Source organism: Bacillus rossius, chromosome 1 (assembly GCF_032445375.1).
Source record: "Bacillus rossius redtenbacheri isolate Brsri chromosome 1, Brsri_v3, whole genome shotgun sequence".
Classification (NCBI taxonomy): Eukaryota; Metazoa; Arthropoda; class Insecta; order Phasmatodea; family Bacillidae; genus Bacillus; species Bacillus rossius.
In genome coordinates this window covers 141,325,336-141,343,540 of record NC_086330.1, presented here as the reverse complement: position 1 = coordinate 141,343,540, position 18,205 = coordinate 141,325,336, and the positions used below count along the sequence as shown (strand labels likewise).

Below are 18,205 nucleotides of genomic sequence, written 5' to 3'. Positions count from 1 at the left end.
TGGAGTAGATAATCACAGCGACAGACCGACAGGATGCACTCCCGCCCTTGCCGTCAGCGATGTTTATTTTGACAGCTCAAGCAATTATGTTTTCCACGTCCCTTCACAGCGTAAAAAAAAAAAAAAAAACACGTTGGAATGCAGATGGAAAAGTAACTATTTTACCGAGAATGGACTATATAACCTGGCTTTTGTCGCACGCGGTGTGGGACGGGAGGAGGATGCTGACAGTTTCTCACGCAGAAGGTTGAAATAAGGGAGGGAATGTGTTGAAATGTTAGTTGGAAAAAAAAAGGGGGGGTGTTTTTACATGGTTTGTGGCTCTGGGAGGGATGAGCCTTGAAGAATTAGCAGGGGATGGGAGAGGTAAGCGTCATGTCACGTATGACGTCAAGCCGCCGCTACCGCCAGCCTGGCCAGACGAGTTTCTAACACTCTCGCAGAAGCTACCACAGCGGCTTTACGTGCGGGCGGGTAAGATAACATGACAGCTGAGACGGCTTTTCGTGCGATAATGGACGCGCCGAGCTCGGCTAGACACTGCCGTGTGGACAGTCTAGAGGGGTGGTATCTATTTTTAGCCATCCTTTGTATGCCTGCCTGCTTACAGTACCCCAGCTCTCGCCAAGATAAACGTGAACACATAGCACCCAACAAAGTGTAACAGACTTGTTTTACAGCCATTTTACTCCAATTTTCGACTTTCTCTGCTCAAATTTTTCACGGTTTCTCAAAAAATGGCATATAAACGGAATAGACGCATCAAGTGGGGGTCGCATCGGCGGGATTCTACTGTAATGGTACTTTTCGGGGATATATTCGCAGTGCAATATAGAAATGTTGTAGTTTTCGCGAATGTACTTACTTTTCGCGTTTTCATGCAAAATTCGCGATCGCGAACAATTCCAGGCCTTAGTCATAAGAAAACATTGATGAAAAATTGCATACTTTTTAATTTTCAAATATTATTTACAGTTTTTGCAAATTTAATTTAAATAATTTGTTTAAATATAATCATGAACAATTAGTTATAAAAATAAACTGAGATCAAATCAATGTTAATAAATTGTTAATTTGAAATGACGAAATTGGACAAATAAATGAAATTATTTAAATTGCTGCTTTAAAAAAGTCCAAATAAACATGTTTGGTATTATACAAGATTTTCTCACACAGTGGTTGGCCGGTTCTTGCACGCTCGGCTCCGGCGGAACATGACAATGAGTCATGCTTTTTTGTGCCTGCAGCCGGCGTGCATCGATTTATAAGACATTATCACGTCAAAAAAATTTAACCAAAAAACAATTTACTTGACTGTGTTAACGAAAACTCGTGAACTACTAGTGTTAAAACATGTAACTATGAGCTCATTTTATTTGGGAATAGAGCATTTAAAAAATATATTTTTACTTTTCTGAGAAATGGATTCACTGTATTTTGCAGTTCGCGAAAATTTTCTGAATGAACATGTAGAGAAGCAGGTTCTGGATAATGAGGCGAATAGGAACATAAATGAACAGTTGGTTGGTTAGGTTGGGTTAAGATAGGTTAGCTGCATAATTAAAAACATGTTTAATTTCATAATTTGAATATTTTAATGAACATTTTCCATACAATTACTGTAACTGACTTGACGTAATCAACCTTTCATTTTATATTATTTGTCTATTTTTCCAAAAGTTGTTACATGATGCAAAAAAATATTTTTGTTGGAGTCTATTTCTCATTCTTAATAATCAAATTTGAAATTCAAATTCATAAAAAAAAAAATTTATTTGTATACAAACTAAAAAACTGATATTTGAACAGGCATATTTGTCTCTGTTTAATGTGTGGTTATTAAGCACTGAGTAAATACTGTCCTAAACTTATAGTACAAAGTATCTTACTGTATTTCATAATTTTAACACACCTATGTAGTATGACTGTTAAAAGAGGAAAAAATATAAATAAATAAAATTATACCACGCAACTGTAAAATCCATCATTTATACTTCTTAAATTTTTCATTTAAAAATAGGAAAATAGCAGGCAGTTAAGGCTTAGCACGTTCCTTTACTTTTTTGTTCTCCAATCCGTGCATGCGTGTGTAAAATGTATCTTTATTTTTTGGCACCTTGCGACAGACAGGACACCCTTTTATTTCATCAGTCCGGTGGAAGAAGATAATTGTCTGATTTGTCAAACTTTGCTGGTGCAAGGAAAGGGAGGAGATGGAAGGAGCGGGCTGACACCAGGCCAGTCCCTTTGTAGTATCTAGCCCAGGCCTGCCGTTTTTACGGATTTTATCCGTTTTCACGGATATTTGAAGCTTAAAACGGACTAACGGATAAACGGCGACATTCACGGATATTTACGACTCTTCGCCGATATTTTCATTTTTGAATTACATTCGTGTAAATATTTACATTCAACTACCTATTTGAAGTTGTCAAACCATACAAGCATCCAACAGTAAAGCAAACACACACATTACGTGTAGCACCATGGAACTTCCAATCGTTTAACCACAAACCAAAAACATTTACTCCCAAATAGCGTTTCATGAAGTACAATATCTATGGTTTCGGGGGAAATGTTTTTTGTTTGTTGAGTTAAACGTTAAGAAGTGTCATGGCGTCAGTAAACATTTTTTTTTTGCCATTACAATGTTTTAGGTGTGGCATTTGTTTACAAACTTCTTACGTGATTTAAGTAGTAGTTTTGGTCTTAGCTGATTGTGATGGAGAAAAAACGTAAGGCTTCGCCGGTCAGGTCACTTTATAAACAGCGTTATCGTAAAGAATGGGAGCAAGAATTGAAATGGTTGAGGCGTGGCAAAACGGAATTTTCCACCCTTTGTTCGACTTGCAACTCGGAACTGAACGTGACAAAGGGCGGCTTGAAGACGCAAGTTCATGCGAAAAACCAACGAGCTGCTGATCAGAGTTGTTCTTTGATGAGTTTTGTAACCAAACCAAATAAATAATTGACGCGGAATTGTTATGGGCGAACTTCGTTTGTGAAAACAATTTATCTGTGAAACTCAGTGATAATTTCCCGAAACTTGTCCCTCAAATGTTTCCAGATAGTGAAATTGCAAGAAACTTTCCTTGTTCTCGCACTAAAACTAGCCAGATAATTATTCAACTTTTGGGTACATCAGCTGCAGATTATGTTACCTATGCAATGAAAACACAATTTTTCACACTGATGATTGATGAATCAACTGATGTTACAGTCACTAGGCAGGTTGTAGTGTTAGCAAGGTTCTTTCCATCTGAGATTGTTGAAACTCATCTGTACAAAGTAATGGCTTTGAGTGGTGCTGCAACTGGAGAAAATCTGCTGTGGAAAGGGTTTTTTCAGCAATCTCAAGATGGTTAAAACGGTTCACAGATTGTCAATGGAATCACCAATGTTAAATGCGCTGTTGCATTGCAGAATGAGAACTTCAAGCCCACTGACGAGATGCAGAAAAGAGCACAGAACATGAAAAAGTAGCTAGTTAATGATGTAAAATACATTTTTTTTTTAAACTTATAAATAACTTAAGTTGTATGGATGTATTTATAGTTTGTAAATAAGAAAAGCACCAAAGCCTATACTGAAGAGAAATTTTTAAATTTCTTTTCATTTTATTGTGATACCAACTATTAGTTTTGTAATGTAAGTGGCAAATCTTAAATTTTTTTTTACATTAATTTGATTTTTTTTAAATTATGTTTTAGAATGCAATGTATATTTAAAATTACCGTGAAAAATAAATTATGTCAATTACTGCTATAAATTTTACAGGATTTTTAAATGCTGTAATGAGGATTTAGGAACCCAATTTGGTGGCAGGCCTGGCATAAAGTGTCACAGTATGAAATTAATGGGAAAACATGTTTTCCACTGCTTTGTAAACTTGCAAAGGCAATGCTTATTCTTCCACACAGCAATGCAGGGGTGGAAAGGATATTTAGTAAGCTCAACCTTATCAAGACAGCGCACAGGTCATGTCTTGAATCGCCAATGCTAAATGCTTTGTTGCATATCTCTTCTAGGAAGAATATGGCAGAATTCCAGCCAACAGAAGAAATGAGGAATAGGGCAAAACATCTGAAAAAGTGATATTTAAATACTGCCAGTGGTGAAGTGTAGGCTACGTATGTGTGGTAAATACTTGTATAAAATGTTAAAAATTGAATTGTTTTGATTGAAGTATAGTTACGTACATTATGATCGAGTAATTTTCATAAAAATTGCATATTTTTTTTGTATTTTTTAACGTACAGGATTTTACAGGATATTTTATATTCAAAACAAGGATATTACAGGATATTTCACATTTCAATCAAGGATATTGTTTTCAAAGTGGTGGCAGCCCTGATCTAGCCTAAAAACACGCCAGAGCATGCCAGGCTGTCAAAATACTTATTTCACACATTTGTGACCTAACCTTTTTTGCCAGTTCTGTAGAAGTTTTCTTTTCTTCGCCACCACGTTTTAGACGAAACCAAATATTGGGCAGGCACTGCTTAAGAGTATAGTCCGCATACTGCATTTATATTCTCTCAAATGTAAACAAAGAGGAAATTAAAAACATTCACTGAAAATGATAAAAACAATTCGGATTGAGGCAGCTTGAAAAACTGTCAACTTTCACACCCTTAAGCGCTATGTATTTTACATACACGACTCAATGTGCTGACAGTTCTAATATAGTTTATTGTCTTCCTGTAAAACAAAAACATGTCTGCCAATAGCACACATGTTAGTTGCTTCCATAGTCCAAACGAAAAGAATAAATTGTGACTAGAATAAAATGTTTATTAAGGAATTTTTTTTATCAGATCCATTGCAATGCAATAAATATCATTTTAAAGAAAATTTAAAGGATATCAAGGAGCCATACGAACCCTGCAGTATGTTTTCATATTAATCTCATGAAATAAAACATTTGAGTATACTCTATCTATATATCGGGAATAATGACCATAGAATCTAGTTTTTATAAATCATGAATGTACCTAGTAATAAAAAACTTTCTATTTTTTTATAAATTAGGACTGAGTGCTGCATTTTTTTCATAAAAAAACCTTCCACTTCATACAAAAAAAAAAGCTTTTTTATTTTCATGGTAACTTAAATTTGAAGTGCATAACCTAACAAGGGTCTTAGTTCTCGCATAACTTCACCTTTAATGCTGCCAAATCTTATTCCAACATCAATAACTTCACCTTTAACGCTGCCAAATCTTATTCCAACATCAATGACAGCGAACATGTTTCATCATTATAATATTTACGTGTGTTCCGTAACAATACGTCATTTTAAAGAAGCTTTCACTTTAAACTCATTTAAAGTATATACCGTATTTACCCAAATATAATGCGATGATTTTTACCAAAATTGCTGGAACTGAAAGTGAGTCTCGCAGTATAATCGCAAACGTACGTCTTGCTGCCGGAGGAATGTTTTGAAACGGCACGGTGAGACAACTGTGTTAAGGTCACAGCGGGCGCCAACGATGCGGCTAAAACGTGAAGTAACAGCGCTGCTAGTCTCAGCTTGGGTCAGTACTAGGTAGAAGCGATTGTCGTTTGTTTGGTCGCTTGGCTGTGTTACTGTAACGTAAGTTTTGTTTTGCATCGTAAGAAAGTAAGAGATTTATAACATGGATACTGTAGAGAAGCGTGGGAGTACATGATTAAATATGCCTAAAGGGCTGAGAAGAAGTTACGATGCTAACTTTAAGATTATTGTGGCAAATTATGCCATACAAACGAACAACTGCCAAGCTGCTCGTAAATACGACGTCAGTGAAAGTAACGTGCGTAACTGGAGGAAAGATTTGCGTTGTCTAAAAAAACGCAAGTAGTACCAGGAAAGCATTCAGAGAGCCAAAAAAAGGACGGTTCTCGGATATTGAAACCCACGTTGTGAATTTTATCAAAGAGAAGAGAAGAGACAGGATGCCTATTTCGTGAGAAGTAATAAGTTTAAAAGCCCTAGAAATGGCCCGGGAGTTTAATATTCCACGGACTAGCTTCAAAGCTAGTACTGGCTGGTGCGTGAGAATGATGTGCCGTTGCGGTTTTTGTTTGCGGTGTAGAACATCATTAGCACAAAAGCTGCCAAAAGATTTCCAAGAGAAATTGACTAGATTTCAGCGTTTTGTGATTGGTTTGCGTAAACACGACTATTTGTATAGCCAAATCGGGAACGCAGACGAAACTGCAGTTTATTTTGACATGCCTCGCAACACTACCGTTGATACAAAAGGTGTCAAGACTGTTACCGTGCGCACGACTGGTAATGAAAAGCTGTGAGTCACTGTGATTTTATCTATTTTGGCAGCATACAGGAAACTGCCACCATTCGTCATATTAAAAAGAAAAACACTTCCCAAAGAAGCATTTCCGCCGGACGTATTCATTCGTTGTCAAGAAAAAGGCTGGATGACAAGTGATTTGATACAAGAATGGTTGCGACTTGTGTGGAATCGGCATCCCGGTGCACTTCTGAAGAAAAGGGGCATGTTGGTTCTTGATGCGTTTCGGGGACATCTAACACCTGAGGTTAAAGCTGCGGTATGCAATTTTAACACAGACTTGGTTGTTATTCCAGCTGGAATGACAAGCCAGCTACAAGTCCTCGATGTTGTGGTAAACTAGCAATTCAAGGACCACCTTCGCCAACAATATAGTGATTGGCTGTTTGCAGGTGATCATGCTCTCACACCGACTGGGAAAATGAAGAAACCATAAATTGTGCAGCTAGCAAGATGGATATCCACAGCATGTAAAAGGATAACTCCAGAGTCCATCGTCCGTGGTTTTAAGAAGTGCTGCATTTCAAATGCCATGGATGGCACTGAAGATGATCTGTTGTGGCAAAATGAAGATCAAGGCAATAGCAATAGCAGCAGTAGCAGTAGCAGCAGCGGCACAGACACTGACAGTGAATGATTTTGCCTTACCAGCATCATAACAAATTCTGTTAATGTTAATTTTGTTAGTGTTGTGACAAACTCAAATTTATATTTGCCTGGGTAAGTTTATATATTTAATTTTTATTTCAAATTTAATTAAAAATTTAAAAAATATAAGTGCTGTGTTTTTTAACTACTATTTCCTCTTTATAACTTTGTATTTGAACTGTGGTTTCCTCTCCATGAATTTATTTTTCTAGACACTCAATCAGAAATTTTGGGGTCGCATTATATTCAGTCGCAGTATATTCGGGTAAATACAGTATTTGCTGATCCCTACCAGATGTTTTACATTTATTAACATTATTGAGCACCAAAAATTTTGACTGTTTCAAGTATGTAGTAATGAATATCAATGTATCCATGTTTCTCCCACACTCACGAATACTAGTCATATCCGGTGGGTTACGAACGGCATGAACACGGCCAGAAGCACTCTAGAGGCCTGGCAGCTGCCACCAACCTTGATGAGGGTATCAAAATGGCTCATGCTGAAGCCCTCGACGCGGTGCAGAGGGGCGCATATCTTCCACAGGTGATCAAACTCCACTGCCACCGCCCACACAGTGGCTGCACGCGGCATCACGCCCACGGAATTGGGCAGGTGCGTGGCGAGCGCCGCTTTCTCGTACCAGAAGTGCAGGTTCTGCCAGGGCAGCAGGGCGGACCCAAAGTGGGGCTCGCTGAGTATCAGCGTCACCTTCCGCCAACCACGAACCCCACAGGTTACTTTTCTCAGAGCACAAACACACAATTACGAATAAATAACTACAACAATGTAACAAATACAATAAGATACCATGACTGAAAATTCAGTTTATGAAATTAATACATACTATCATTTATAAAAATTTGGCTGCAATAAAAAAAAATTTCAAATAAATAAATGTATGTATATATGTATATTTATTTATTAAAAAAGACAAAAAGCTAATTTGCTTTATTAAAAACTAGTGATTTTTCATTCTAATGTACTACTCATCAAAAATATTAAGTTTATTTAAAAAAACTTGTAATATAAAACATAATTACATAGAGTGAAAGGACTTTAATTCAGCACATTAATGACCACGGCCATGCCAGATTAGATTAGTGATTTTGCCGGATCATCTAACGTCAATATAGTTTTAATGTTTTAACAGAAATAAAAATGTGATACATATTATGAAACACTGAACTGAAATTAAAACTGGCAGTAACAATAAACTCTGAGCGAACTAAAATGCAGACAGCGCAGTAATGCGACCAGGCTGCCAAGTTCAACAGCCGGAATCTAACCAAAAATTCTGAACGTGAGCGGCTTGATTGGGGTCTACTTACAGGATGTGCACAACCACAAAATATCGGATTCAAGATCTAATGATAAATGTGAAGTATAACTGATGTAGGAGTGAGGTTCAAGTATAGATGGTCTCGCTCTCACCTGCTGCAGCTGCTGTGGCTGCACACTGTGGATGCTCGGGACGATGACGACGCGGTCTTGCAGCTGGTTGTGGGCGAGGAACACATTGAGCACGCTACGTGCCAGGCCACCCTCCTCCACGCAGTACACCGCGCGGGCTCCCAGTCGAGCCGCCAGCGGCCCCAGGAGGCTGGTCTCCCCCAGGCACAGGACCGCGTCGCACCCAGCCGTGCCCAGTGCCTCCTGCAGGGCATCCACGTACCGCGACCGGCGCCCCGCGTCGTTCATCGCCCCGACGTGCGTGCGGCTGCAGGCTAGGTGCAGGCAGCACTCGCACACGGGGGGCTCCAGACTTGCGTCGTACGAGCTGCAACGTCACACACACCACAACGTTGGCCAATACAACTGCCATACTTATCGGTACACCGCTCTTGAACTGGTGATGAGAGAACATGTTCCTTCTCTGGTATTTGAGATTAGTAAAATGTTCAAGTTTCAGTCTCTCATGCCACATTATTTCATGTTTTCATCATTTCTATTATTTAAGGGTCATTCTTGTCAATTTATCCCAACAGCTCTCCTGCATATATTCTTCGGTTCCATAATTTGTTACTAGTATTTAAGAAGTACTAGTATCGGATAGTTGTAAAGTCATCCAAGTGTTTATTTTTTTATTACTTGCATGACATTTAACAGCTCACAAGGAACATTTATCATGCTAGTCTGAAAAATCTACAACAGCGCTTAAGAAACAACCATAATAACTAACAGAATATGAGACCAAGATTTAAGAAAAGTTCTTCCTAATTTTTAAGTTATTTCAAAATGTCATTGGTATGAAACTGGTTCGGATTTCCATTAAAAAGTGGTTGGATTTTGTTTGCGTACATTAGAATGAGATTTGCCTTACTTAATGCACACCTACAGACACTAGGCTGTGAACAATGTTGTTTAAGAGTGTGGCATGAAGATATTAAAAAATTTATTTTTAGCAAGGCCAGGGATGTAGCAGGGGGGAGGTCCTGCAGCCCGGACCCTCCCTTCCGGAATAGAAAAGAGCAAAAAAAAAATACAAGCGAAAACAGAATTAGAAAATAACATAAATTTAGCTACATAAGGTTACAAATAGAGCTGTACCAATTACAGTCAAACCTCTATCTATCGTTTTTCAGGGGACCAACAAAAAAATTCAGTAGATGCGGACATTCAATAGATGTGGACTTCACTCTTAAGAATTTTTAAAAAAATATTTCAACCTCAAAATTAGTGTCAGAAATATATCAGTTACTTGTCATTAAAGTTAAATCAGTTGAAAAATAAATAAAAATGGAAGTATTTTACTTAATTCAATTTACACTTGCAAAAAAAAAAACATACGCACAATAAATCTACATGGAAATTAAAGTCTTTTTCAATATCCTGAAGTCTGAAATATGTTTACTCATGTCATCAAATGTAGAGCTGTACTGAAGAAGCCAATTTTGCCAATATTTAGTTGAATCGGCATTTCTGCCGACTTCCGATACGCTTGTTAATTTTCGGCCGATATTACTGAAAAACAAGAGAGACTGCCATAACCTAAAAATCCACGATTACCCTTTTCGCTTTTCGTAGTAGTACTGCATTTTTTCAGATCGCATTATTTCTTGCAACATGTGCCAAACGTACATATAAAAATTTAACATCCTATTTTTCAATAATGTTCTTTATCTTTAATATGTCATAAATAAATACATTACCGTCACGGTAAATATACATCTCGGTTGTTACGGTAACTGTAGTGCAAATGTGGTAGCTATCGTGCTTCTGTAGTAATTATGGTATCGACAAAGAATCTTTAGTTCTTTTTATGGTAATTATCTTAGGATAACAATTGGGTTTGTACTGTAGTTATGGTACATCATCCATATTTCTTCGTAAGTTGTTGTTCATTTGTCTTTTCTTCATATTTACGTGCTCCATTACTTGGCTGCAGATTTAAGTTGATTTTTACTACTGTATACTATCGTTACTGTTTTTATGACGGTTTCTTTCTAAGAAATGGTTATTTCTGCAAAATCTTTATGGTTAAACGATCATCTATTATAATTTATAGTGACGGGACCACATATTTTGTACGATCAATGCGGACAAAACGATAATTCGAACATCGGTACAAGCGGACTTTTTTAACCTTAGTTGTATGGCAATTTTGCCGGGACCGTAGAAAGTATACGATAAACACGGACAATCGATACATGCGAGTTCAATAGATAGAGGTTTGACTGTAACAAATTTTGCCTATATGTTAATACAACTGTTGCCAATTCACAGATTCCAAACTGATACAAGAGAAAAAAACATTTTGGTTAAAAATCTTTTTTTATAAATTTACTAAATTACCCAAAATAACTCATTCTAAGAAAAGCATACAATGGAAATGCACATGTATTTTAGTTTATAAATGGAAAATAACCTCTCTTTTTTTAGATTCTTTAATTCGTTTAGTGATGACCCGTTAGTTGCTTATTGAAACATGAATTTACCAAAGGAGGTCGGAAAATTTAATATATATAATACCTAATTATATAAAATAAGATTATCTAATAATAGGTAACTATGAAATATATTGATTCACAAAATACAAATTTAAAAAAAATTAATTGAAAATTGAGAGACTTTGTACATGTTAACAATTCAAGAACGGAAATTCCAATACCATCTAAACAAGTGCGGTGGCAAAAATTTACGATACCAAAAATTATTTATATGGAAATGAGTTTCATGTGGTCACTTTGCATGGAAATTGGTAAAAGTAATTTACATTATGTGAAATCCTAATTTATTAGGTTATTATTTCCTGTTAAATTGTAAAAACTTTACGTAAGTTAATTAAAAAATGTCTTCATCACAATATTACGAACATTTCTTTGTAGTTCAAGCAGTTGGTATTTTCCGTTGTTTGTAGTAGTAGCAGCCGTGCTCTAAATAAAGTTATTGTTCTCATCTAACTGTACCATACTGGTGATCCATATATTTATGATTTATTAGATTCAAGAATATTATTAAAACATAGGATGTTAATTTTGATATGTACAACTGGCCAGCTAAGAAATTATGCAAGTTCAAAATATGTAGTACAAAAATAAGAAGGATACTAGTGGATTTTTAGGTTATGACAAGCACTTTTATTTTTTAAAAATATCAGTCGAAAATTAACAAGTGTATCATAAATCTGCAGAAACTTGTGCTGATTCATGTCGGCATAGCTCTAGTTACAAATATATAATTTAGGAAATGATATTGTAATCCATAGTAGGCAACAATAGTGTATTTCCTCCATATTACAGCACTCCTATACAGAAGTGGCAGGAATTGTTTTTCTAAGTACAGTCTGTATTTCATGCCAGTTTGTACATGTTATTTTTAAGTATGACTTTTATACAACTTTAAAATGTGTGTTTCATGTATTTAACATATATGTGTGTATGTATGTATATATCTGTGTGTGTATGTATATATGTGTGTGTATGTATGTACAGTAAAACTCACTTAAGATGTTCCCGTTTATTAAGTTCAAAAAATTATTCCCTTGATCACTTCCATATATCCCTATGTTAATATTTCCCTTTCATAAAGTTTGTCTTTATACATATATGCTTCCCGCATATAACGTTCAGCGTTTGTGGGAAAAAAATAAAATAATATCGTTTATCTTTAAGTTTTGAACAATTTTTAAGGTTAATTTAAAAAATTTACTTATTTCCAAACGTTTAATACCGCATTTGTCCGAATATAAGGCGGCCATTTTTACATAAACGAGATGCGAAAATTGGAAGACGCCTTATTTTCGCACCCAAGACGTCAACACCGCTAACATTAGTTCCAAGCTGAAAGCTACAGTAGAAACATTGTTAAAAAAAATGTTCACGATTTTTTATATTAACTAAAACATTGTTACCTCACACGGGGAAAACGATAAATCCACCCAATATTGCAGTAATTCACAATTGTTTAAAGATGAAAATTAAAATATTTGTTCTTGAGACAAAATGTGAATGTTGAAGTATCTCAAAATGGCAACCTTTTATTACACAATTAATATTTATACTTTGTGTACAATCGCGTGTTAACATTTACGGTAATTTAATTTCAGATTTTTAACAGAAATATTTGTACTAAAATATCACAGCTATTTTCAGAACGATTGTTTACGTTTACAAACAGAAAATGTTTAGAACATTTCGGATGTAATGTTTGGAAATTCACGGCTGCCAACTATCTTTCCACAATATTTCTTTGTTGTAAAACGAACATTGCCGAACACGCACGAAGACACAAGAATTTGGTACGTTGCTTCAAAAGCTATTTTAATAACTTCAAAGTAATCCACTCTTTATTTATGTAAAAAAATTTCAAACAACATAATTATTATAGATTATTCATTAAAATTCATAGGACAGAGACTCTGTCAGAGAGTAATATGTATGGACAAATATTCGCGGTCACGTCACCGAAGTTATTCATGGCCGTATGCTTCACCATGGCAGCTAGCCACTTGTTTTGTTCCGGCAAGCTGCATTCTTTGTTTGCTTTGTTACGTTAACACACTACTAAATAGTAATACGTTGCTTAAGTGAAAAGGAAAGTTAAATGAGGTATACATAAATGCAAAAAGGTATACACAAAATGTATGTCTAATGAATTTTCACATTAATTTCTACCAAAATTATTTTTACATTTGTTTGGCCTCCTGAAACTGCAGGTCGCCTTATATTCGGGCCAATACAGTAGTTAATTTGAACAGAACAAGACCGTCGAAAAACCTGCGCCGCATGCCAAACGCTGTTACTTGTGTGTATTTCGACGAATCATAAGCCTGCGTTTGTTAGGACTGAGAGGCTGTTCCACCTGCAGAACATTTTCCCCATTCGTGGCTTAACTGACGAATGAGAAACGCCAACGATCTTCGAAACCTGTGCCGCACCCCGCACGACCAATCACCTGCTTCCATTCTCAGGGACTAGAGGCTGTTCCATCAGTACACCAATTTTCCCATTCAAGTCACTTGACGAAAACAAAGTAAACCATACCCGCCAGCTATTACTTTCTTTGAATTATTTGCGTATATTTTTTAAAACAATAAATGTTAGTTATTGCTTTTTTGCTAGTGTTTTGATGATACTAAATTTAATGTGCTTATTAAATTAAATACAGTTTTAATAATTTAATTTACTGATAAAAAATATGTCATTAGTTATTCCGTTATTCCAGCATGCCAATGATAGTAAGTGTATTTTGTGTGAATACAGTACATGTCATTTGAGTAAAAGCGATTTTCACGTTGGAAATTACTTTTCCCTTTTAAGAAGTTTTCCCTGTTAAGAAGTTTTCCCTGTTAAGAAGTTTTAAGCATTCAGTCCCTTGAAAAACTTCTTAACAGGGTTTTACTGTATATGTGTGTGTGTGTGTGTTTGTGTGTATGTATGTGTGTGTGTATGTATGTATGTATGTATGTGTGTGTATGCATGCATGCATGCCTTGTCTTAACGAAATAATCAGACAATGGACATAAGAACAAAGTTTTCAAACAATTAAATAAAAATGAAAAACATATGAAATATCTAGTTTTTTTTTTCTCAAGCAAAATCATTACTTAATAATTTTGTGTTAACATTTCAGTACTGTAAGTCTACTAATCTCAGAGATTTTAGTGTGACAAACAAATTTATTTTAAAATTTGATTATAAAGAATACTTGTAAAATATTCACAACATCCTGACTAAGGATCTAGCAGGGCTCTTGAAAATAATCACAAAAGTGTCTGCTTATTCATTGAAATAGTTTAGCAGAATGTCGGATAAGCGTAAATAATGGATAATTGGGAAGTTTTAAGAGCCTATTAAATGTCCAGCAATGTTATAATTTTACATAACACGAACTTATTAATCATGTTTTACAACTAAATAGAAAACAATTAACTGACCAAAAAAAAAAAAAAAAAAAACAGTTGGGTGAATTAATACAGTTGGGTGCAACAAAAATGGACAAAAATGGGACTTTGGATAAGTAGGGAATGTTGGACAAGTGGCATTCCATCGAAGCCACAAAATCTTGTTAACTCTTTGATATACATCTATATAAAATTATGACTGATATAAGAAATAATCCCAGCTGGAGTGTGAAGTGCCAAGTTTCAACTGACTCTGAAGTCTCACCTGGCGTGTTCGTGCACGTCGAACCACAGGCTGTACTCGTCGTGGTAGGCAGCGAGCGCAAATTCCTCTCCAGCCGTGACTGATAGGCCTCCAGGCAGGTAGTAAACTGCTTGCATCCAGTGGTCCCTCCACGGAGGTGGTGTCTTTTTGTCGGGGCGGGCCCACCTCGGGGCACAGCTCAGCGACACCTGCCCCTCCGGATCCATCTCAAGGTCCCACCACATGAACACTCCGTGGGCAGTGCCCCCCTGGGTCGCTTGCACCGTCTTCACGGCCGCCTCGTGGAACTCCAGCGGTTTCTGTCCCGTCCAGTCAAACCTGCACGGTAAAGCTAGCAGTTCACCAACAAATATTCAGCAGTTATTGGCCATCTATAATAATTGATGATAACCAGAAATAATTTATTACAGGAACTATTTATTTAAATTAACTTAGAAAATTCAATGAAACCCCTAAATCTTCTGGGTTACAATTTTAAGGAAGATAAATATTTTTCCCTATATTTAGGGTAAACTGACGATTCTGTGGAAGTTTTTAAATTTCTATGACATATCTTTGTTGAGATTTTTATGAATTTTAAAGTCTTGTAGAAAACTAAGATAACACTGCTTTCTTTGAGTCACAATCTTAAATGCAGACTTTTAGCTTCCATTTTTTAACTTGCTATGAAACTTTGGTTTTAACTCTTGTCGACTCTGATGTTTTGAGAGACGGACACACAGAACAAACTGTGTCAGCCCGGGGTCCTCTCGGCACTGGTTCCACTCCCGGGCGGGGCCACTCACCTGAACACAGGCACCGGGTCCGACAGGGCCACGAACTCCGACCGGGGCAGCTGGTTCAACTGGATGTCGTGGACCGACGCAGCTCCGCGGCAACGATCCAATGCCGGAGGGGTATCCAACAGCACCTCCCCACTCTTCGGGTTGGTGAACGGTAAAAGCCTGTTCCATCTGACGATCAAGTCGCTCTCAGCCACCTGAGCATATACTGTTGCAGACGATGGCACCACAATGCAGTCCTCCTAGAAAAGTATTTATTTATTTATTTAGTTTAATACTTGATTATGGTAGGTACCACGTGGCTACACAACATGTAATTTGTAAATGAATAAATGTAACACTTACAGTTTACATATTCAAAAGCTCATTAAAAACAAAGCAAGAAATTTGATAAACTGACATATACATTTGCAACAAAATAATATTTAACCAATTTTAAAAGCCCTTCAGTTAAATTTACATATTGCTTGAATAAGACATTCAGAGAGTCCATAAATTTTGATCTAGACTCTTGATGAAAAAGTTCATGAAGATGATGTATGTATATATTTGAAACAAAAAAAATTCCTCCTTCCCTTCTGAGTATTTAATTCACAACACTACAAATGTATACACACCAAATTAAAAATTTCTGTTTTTTCTTGGACACAATTAAGTCTTCAAATTAAATTCAAAATCGCAGATATACATATTTATGGTATACCAAATAAAATGTATGGTCATGCAAAAATGGGGTTAAGAGTTCCATGAAAGCCCAAATATTTACTTCCTGCAGTAATAAAGAATTTTTCCAACGAAAAAAAAAAGGATGCTAAGATTTTGTGTTGCTGTTTCCTTAGGGGGGAAAAATCATTCCTGCAATGTTGCAGGTATATGCTTGATTTCTCCAAATAGGAGTATGAATAATGGTACGTTAAAATCGCAACTGCGATAAATGCGAAATAAATGCGTAATTTCCGGGTTTTTGCGAAATATATGCGACTATTTACAAAACTTGGAAGATCATTAAAAGAAGTGCCGATTGGCCCTACACAACAAAATAAATAACTACCTTTGAGAATATTCACTTCAGCACAAAATATTATTTTCAGAATAAGACTTAACAAATTAAGTATACCATTAATGTTTTAACGGCAAATACATACGTTATTCAGGGTTCTGCAAACACAGTCGTATAATTTTGGTCGCACATTTGCGTTTTGTCGAATGTATAGTAAAAAAAAATTCCGTCCATGCCCGCTAACATAGTGCAAACACAATATATCAATATTATTTGTCTGAAAACTATTTAGCTTGCAACATTATCTAATCAGCTGTAATCAAGACGAAACATCTTTCGATTTTTCTATTTTTTGCTTCCGAGGGTTGTTTACTAACAAGAAATTACAACACAATAAACACGGCACGGCACAAGCTCGCTGCTCGCTGCAAACAAAAGCTGTAATTCGACTAATCGACTTCCTATGTAGATGTAGTTCGAATATCGACAACAGATCGCAGCACATCTGAAGTGCTGCCGCGTTGATCTGGCGTTGGAAGTTCGAACTACATGTATGTGCGCGAGCCTCAGCTTACGGTCACGCGCTCACACTGTCCGTTTCGAGGCATTTATTATCGCATGCATTTTTTATTTTGCTGCGCACGCACTATTTTGGCTGCTTTCAGATCAGATCACCATGGTTTTGTTTGTACAAATGTTGTGACATTTGTCTAGTCGGTGCATTGTGTTCATTTTGTTGCATTTTTTTGTGCGTCGACGGAAGTAGGTATAATTTTCTCTAGATATGGGGCGACCCAAAATAACTATTAAAGACCGTGTGAGAGACTACAAAGAAGAAAAGTTTTATGTAAGTGAATCGGGAATTTTAATTTGTGGGATATGTAATATAAGGTTGGAACGGGAGAAGAAAGATAACTTGGACAAGCACTGTCAGTCAAGTGGGCATAAAAAAAAAAAATCCGTTGAAAGTGACCCTCAGTCCAGCAAGCGGCAAGCCAGTTTGTTTGAAATAAATGAAAATGCAAAGAAAGCCAAGCAGGAAAACTCAGAATTTCTCATGGATACTGTGAAGGCATTCCTTCAGGCAAACATACCACTACATAATTAGATAATCCAGCAGTACGTGAATACTTGTCAAAATATGTTAAGGGATCTGGTGACTTGCCAGCGGGCGACAAGTTGAGACGAGTTTATGTAGAGAAGCGTGGCGAAGATGAGAGAGAGAGACTTCGCAAAGAATTTGAAGGAGAAGACATTGTAATAGTTGCTGATGAAACGACTGACATTCAAGGACGATGTGTTTTTGCAGTATTGTTTAGAACTGTAAGCAGTACAGCAAAACAAAAGGTTAGTCTTGCCAGTTGCTCTTTTCTTGATACAGCTACAGGGACAACATGTAGTCAAGCCATAGTAGATACTGTTCAGAAATATGGCATTTCATATGAGAACATTGTTGGTCTGGTGTCAGATTCAGCTCGATATATGATACCTGGCTTCTCTGCTCTGAAAGTTCTTGTTGGAGACCATTTGATACATTTTAAATGTTGGGCTCACAAGATTAGTCTCATTGGAGATGTCTTTATGACAGAACTGCCAGAACTTAACAGGCTTATTGTTAACCTGAAATGTCCTTTCTTCATGGCAGAAAGATAAAAAATTTGTATATTAACTTTCTGATGTCAGAATACCCTGAATTACCTCCTGTGTTGTTTCCAAAACCAGTCATCACAAGACGGAATTCGTGGAAAAGTGTTGTCTATCTTGACAAATACCTAGATCCTCTTACAAAATTTCTTTCTCAGTAAGAAGATAAAAATGCAAGTAGTCTGTTGGTATGCGAAACACTCCAAACCCCAGAACAGGAAA

At 36.5% G+C, this 18,205-nt stretch overlaps 1 protein-coding gene across 11 annotated transcripts in view; it reads right to left on the bottom strand.

Annotated features, from left to right (window-relative positions):
• The window catches only part of LOC134546231 (protein arginine N-methyltransferase 7), a 138,872-nt gene that overhangs the window by 59,908 nt on the left and 60,759 nt on the right, over positions 1 to 18,205 (bottom strand). For all 11 annotated transcript variants that reach the window (XM_063388866.1, XM_063388868.1, XM_063388865.1 and 8 more), the window contains 4 exons: positions 15,343 to 15,581; positions 14,558 to 14,875; positions 8,382 to 8,727; positions 7,422 to 7,658 (listed from right to left, as the gene is read on the bottom strand). In XM_063388866.1, the coding sequence (XP_063244936.1) occupies positions 7,422 to 7,658; positions 8,382 to 8,727; positions 14,558 to 14,875; positions 15,343 to 15,581 (1,140 nt within the window). The remainder of the gene's footprint in view (positions 1 to 7,421; positions 7,659 to 8,381; positions 8,728 to 14,557; positions 14,876 to 15,342; positions 15,582 to 18,205) is intronic.